The 5,997-nt window shown below is 34.5% G+C and overlaps 1 protein-coding gene across 1 annotated transcript in view; it reads left to right on the top strand.

Annotated features, from left to right (window-relative positions):
- Window positions 1–5,997, top strand: part of GIN1 (gypsy retrotransposon integrase 1) — a 49,093-nt gene that overhangs the window by 4,106 nt on the left and 38,990 nt on the right. The window contains exons 2-3 of the mRNA XM_007942490.2: window positions 694–887; window positions 2,239–2,544. Of these exons, the coding sequence (XP_007940681.1) occupies window positions 694–887; window positions 2,239–2,544 (500 nt within the window). The remainder of the gene's footprint in view (window positions 1–693; window positions 888–2,238; window positions 2,545–5,997) is intronic.

The following is a 5,997-nucleotide window of genomic DNA, read 5'->3' as shown; positions in this document are numbered from 1 at the left end:
GAAACCCAAGGAGGGGTCACTATGAGTCGGGTCTGACTTGACAGCACATAACAAAACAACAAGCCACACTTTGAAATCTTCTGTTCATCTCTTTTATTTCATGATTTTTTCCTCTCACTCTAGCTACTTTCTATTCAAGAGTAAGGTTTAAAGTCTCTTCTGACATCCATTTTAGTCTCTTCTTCTTTTCTTACCTTTTTAATGACCTTTTGCTTTATTCATGTATGATGTTCTTAATGTCATACCAAAACTCCTCTGTTTTTCAGTCATTGGTGTTTAATGCATCAAAGCTGTTATTCAGATGATCTCTAAATTTAAGTGGGATATAATCAAGGTCTTATTTTGGTTCTTGTGGACTTGTTTTAATTATCTTCAGCTTAACTTGAACTTGCATATGAGCAATTGATAGTCTGTTCCACAGTCAGCTCCTGGCCTTGTTTTAGCTAAAGATAGTAAGCTTCTCCATCACCTCTTTCAACTAGTATTCCTCCTGGGTATCTACTACTTGTAATAGCTGAGGACTTTTCAGATTATACAATAGCATCATTACAAATAGTAGATATACTGCTTTATAGTGATAAAAGTTTTATTTAAAAAAATGAAAAACAATTTGAAGATGAGGCTGTGATTTTCTTAAAACTTTATAGATAACTAAAAATTCCAATTCTGTCTTTTTTGTATCATTTATTCCAGAAAAAAAGCTATTTTATGTTGGAAAAGACAGAAAACAAAATCGTTTGGTAATTGTTTCAGAAGAGGAAAAAAAGAAAGTCCTCAGAGAATGCCATGAAAATGATAGTGGAACTCATCATGGCATATCCAGAACCCTCACTCTAGTAGAATCCAGCTACTATTGGACTTCTGTGACCAATGATGTCAAACAGTGGGTATGGCTTATGTATTTAGAATATTTTGTATAATACTTTATAATAGATATCCAAAATCATTTTTGCTGTAGATTTACTCAGGGTGTCACCTCACATTAAATACTTTTTTATATGGGTAGTTTTTATAGAAAAACATTTAGAAAGAATTTTATTTCACTTCATAATTTTTCATTAATATCACTGAAGTATAATTTGAACTAGAAAGAAGAATTATTTAAACACTTTAAAATCCCAGATTTAGACAGGAAATTATTTCGATTTTCATGGATGTAGGCAGAATTTAAATGCAGCTGAAATTCATTTGACTAAATCATTATATCTTTTATTGCAATCCAAATCAGGCCCAGTGTGTACACTTCAGAACCTGCTACACATTCTTTAACAGATGTTCAGTAAAGTCTTTGCCAGATGTTTATTATATGAGAATGGATATGATTTTTGGGAGCTCTGGTAGCATAGTGCCTAAGGCCCTTGACTGCTAACCAGAAGACTGGCAGTTCAAACCCACCAGCCACTCCTTGGAAGGAAGATGGGGCAATCTGCTTTTGTAGTGATACTGCCTCGGCAACCCAAGGAGGGGTCGCTATGAGTCGGTCCAACTCGATAGCACATGACAACAACAACAACAATGATTTTTGGAAATAATCAGAAGTTTGGGTTGAAAACTAGTGAATAAGTTAGAAAATAAAAATTTTTACAAAAGATAATTGTGACTGTAATATGCTGAGATGGTTTTAAAAATTTTATGCAGAAGTTGATTTGAGCAATTTCACTACCAATAAGTTGATTAACTGATCACTTCTCCCCTTATCAAGTGAAAGCTCCATGACAGCTTTGTTTTCGATCACTTGCTTTCAATAAGACCTAGAGCAATTTCTGGCACGTATATATATGTGTGTGTGTGTGTGTGTGTGTGTGTATATATATATGGTTTGAATAAAATTAAAGATTAATAAATATTGTTGGAATAGATGAATGAATTAATTTCTAAGAATAATAATTTGGAAAGAAAAAATCTCTTGCATTATTGTATTTTCACATACTGATTCCAAATTATAGCAAAATTATTTTACGATTTTTTATTTAATGAATATTCATTGAATGTGAACCAGAATTATGTTCCATGTGAACAAGATCCCTAAGATGGTTATAAAGTAGTAGATAAAATTAATATTGGCTTATCTTTCTGAATAGGCAGCTTAATTTAGTAATCTATTCTAAGTCCAAAATTTTCTTCTTCAAAACAGAGTTCCTATGAACCATTTTAAAAGTCAGATTTATAATATTGCTTTTATTATGTTAAGTATTTTAAAATTTCTACATTTATCTTTATTATGTGCCTATTTTGTAGGTATATGCTTGTCAGCATTGCCAAGTGGCAAAAAATACAGTCATTCTAGCACCTAAACAGCACCTTCTCAAGGTGGAAAATCCATGGAGTATAGTTACTATTGATCTGATGGGACCTTTTCATACAAGCAACAGAAGTCATGTATATGCTGTAATCATGACAGATTTGTTCACAAAATGGGTTGTGATTTTGCCTCTATGTGATGTTTCAGCATCTGAAATTTCTAAAGCTATTATCAATATATTTTTCTTATATGGACCTCCTCAGAAAATTATAATGGACCAAAGCGATGAGTTCATTCATCAGGTAAGACAAATTACTTAGGTATTATTTATCTTTCATTGCTCATCACTAAGAGCCTTACATATTATAGGTAAGTATACTTGTAATAAGTGTAGATCTATTGCACATGCCTTTAAAAAAAAAAAAAAAAAATCACTCACTGCTGTCAAGTAATTCAACACATAGCAACCACTTCTTGGATTTCCGAGGCAGTATCTCTATAGAAATAGATTGCCCAATCTTCCTTCCAAGGAGTGGCTGGTAAGTTTGAACTGCCAGCCTTCTGGTTCGCAGTCAAATGCCTTAGGCACTACGCCACCAAAGTTCCCCATGCTTTAAAAGACCTCTTTAAAGTGTTAAAAAGCAAAGATGTTACTTTGAGGACTAAAGTGCACCTGACCCAAACTATTATATTTTCAATAACATATGCATGCGGAAGCTAGACAATGAATAAGGTAGACCAAAGAAGAATTGATACATGTGAATTACTGTTTTAGTGAAGAATATTGAATATGCTATGGACTACCAGAAGAATGAAGAAATCTGTCTTGAAAGAAGGACAGCCAGAATGCTCCTTAGAGGCAAGGATAGTGAGATTTCATCTTGCTTATTTTGGACATGTTATCAAGGGGACCAGTCCCTGGAGAAGGACATCATGCTTGGTAGAGTAGAGCATCAGCAAAAAAGGAAGACTCTCAATGGCATGGATTAGCACAATGGCTACAACAGTGGGCTGAAACATAGCAATATTTGTGAAGATGGCACAAAACCAGGCAATATTTCATTCTGTTGTGCATGGGGTCTCTATGATTTGGAACCGACTCGATGGCAACTATCAACAATAAAACCAAAAAACCACAATAAGTGTAGTCAATTTGCTACAGGTGTAGTGGTATAATGTTATATATGACAAAGATAGTTTAATTAGAAATTAAGAAACCAGGATTTTAGTACTACTGTGCCACTAAATAATTGTAAAGCTATATTCAAATTAAAATGAAGAGATTGAACCAAATAATTTTTTTTTTCTTTTCTTTACTTCTAGTTTAAAATTCTGTGATTGACATATAAAGAAGAACTTGACTAAATGGAGAAATACATTATAGTCATGAATAAGAATATTCAATATTGAAAGATACTGATTTTTCCCAAACCAAAATATATATTATCAATGCATTTCAATTCAGCATTAAAAGGGAATAAGTTTTTCATTGCCCTTATCTTTTTCCAGATTATCGTGAAAAAAAAAGCAAGTATGGATACATTTACAGATTCTAAAAAAGAAATGTAATGACTACTAGACTTAAGGCATATTTAAAATTTTTTATAATTTACAGAATACTTGTAATAATCAGAGATGGCCAGATTTTCTTGATTCATGGCATACGTAGTGTGTCAGTTCAAAAGAAATACCTAAAATTTATTAAGTAGGTAGGTCTTGTGTTGGGGTCCCCACTTCCACTACTAGGTTCAAACCAGTTCAGCAAAAATATTATATCATTGACAAGAATGTAACCTGATCTAATATTAAAACTGTAAACTACCTCAAGTTAGTCATTTTTATGGTGTCCAACAGATGTTAAGGGGACTTCTTGGCATAGAGTTTGGTAACTATGGTTAAAATGGTAAAACTATCATCACAAATGAGTGGAGTAGGAAAGGCTTATTTAATAAATTTAATTAACAACACAGGTAACAGAAATTGTATGATTTTAGGATCATAGCCCACATACCAAAATTACTTTCAAGTCATTTAATGAATTTTTATTAATCAAAATGTAAATTGGTTAAAAAGAAAGTACATTTTTAAAAATCTCCACAGTCACAGATAACATTCGAAGCTTATTAATGTTGTGGTGTTGTTATGTGCCGTCAAGTTGGACCCGACTCACAGCGACCCCTCGTTGGGTTGCCGAGGCAGTATCACTATGGAAGTAGATTGCCCAACCTTCCTTCCAAGGAGTGGCTGGTGGGTAGTGGTAAAAATTTCTAAGAAAAGATACCACCAATTTTGGCTGCATAAATATCAGAAATTTGTGGTAAAATAATGAAAACATAAAAAGAGATAACAAATCAAGAAAAATATTTAAAATAAATCCATGAGGAATAGGGCTAATGGCTTTATTATAAAAGAATTAAGGAATTTAGTTAATATCAAAGACATTCACAAGGGGGAGTAGAAAAATAAAGAAAAAACTATTCACACTTAGTAGTAATAGGAGTAATGCATACTAATTTGCTTTTGTTATATTGCTTTTCCCTTCACCAATATCAAACCTGTCTCTTAAATATCCGCCCATTTCCCTCCTTCCCCTGCCTGTCCCATCCCTGGTAAACAACAAAGAAAATTTTCCTTTCCTATGTAAATCTTTCCTTGACTTTTTATGATAATGGACTCATACAGTATTTGAAAGCAGTATAACAAAAGCATGTGACTAGCACAATATCATTAAGGAAAAGGAAGACATGAAGAGGTACACAAGAAGGACAGACAATAAAGGCAAATACTTTTGCATACACAATACTGCATTATCAGTAACAACGAACACTAATCTGTGGGTGAATACATAGGAAGACAGTAATCAATAGACAAATGGGAATATACCCACTGCTATACGTAGGAGCTCTGGTAGCGTAGTGCCTAAGCATGTGACTCCTAACCAGAAGGTTAGCGGTTCAAACCCACGAGCCACTCCTCGGAAGGAAGGTTGGGCAATCTATTTCCATAGTGATATCGCGTTGGAAACTCAAGAAGTGGTCGCTATGAGTCAGATCCAACTCGACGGCACATAACAGCAACAACAACAGACATAGGTTGACAGATGATATTCCTATATGTGTGTTTGTATATGCTATAAAATTGTCCATATGCAGTTTAAACATAACAGGAGGCAAAGTTAGGATAACTTCTGAGTCACAAATAAGTACTTTGAGGAAGTGAGTTGCTGGGCCTGCAGTCTGGGCACCATGGTCATGGGGACATCAAGCTCAATTGGCACAACAGGGTATACAGAAATATTCTACATGTTTCTTTGGTGAGCTGCATCTGGTCTTAAAAGCTTGCAGATGGCCATCTAATAGGCAGCTCTCTCCTCGTCCAGAGCAAAGAAGAGTGAAGAAAATCAGAGACTCATGGAAATAGTCCAAAGAACTAATGGGCCATGAGAACCTCAATCTGTATGACCCAGAGACCAGAAGAAATAGGTGGTGTCTGGCTACCAATGCCAATGACTCAGAAAGGGATCAAAATTGGAGATCCTGTATAGAACAGGAGAAAAATGGGGAACAAACCTCAAAATCGTAAAAAAAAAAAAAAAAACAGGCTTATTGGTCTGATAGAGACTAGAGACTAGTGAAACCCCTGAGACTATGGCCCATGGTAACCTTTTGGGCCTAGAATTGAACTCACTCTAGTGGCTTAACTCTCAGCCAAACAGTAGATGGGCCTCTGAGCTGAACATCTACACCAGGAAGATA

This window comes from Orycteropus afer, unplaced genomic scaffold (genome assembly GCF_000298275.1).
Source record: "Orycteropus afer afer isolate SDZICR_OR568_19922 unplaced genomic scaffold, OryAfe1.0 scaffold00091, whole genome shotgun sequence".
NCBI classification, from domain to species: domain Eukaryota; kingdom Metazoa; phylum Chordata; class Mammalia; order Tubulidentata; family Orycteropodidae; genus Orycteropus; species Orycteropus afer.
The sequence above is the reverse complement of the archived record's forward strand: the minus strand, read 5'-3'. Positions and strand labels throughout refer to the sequence as shown.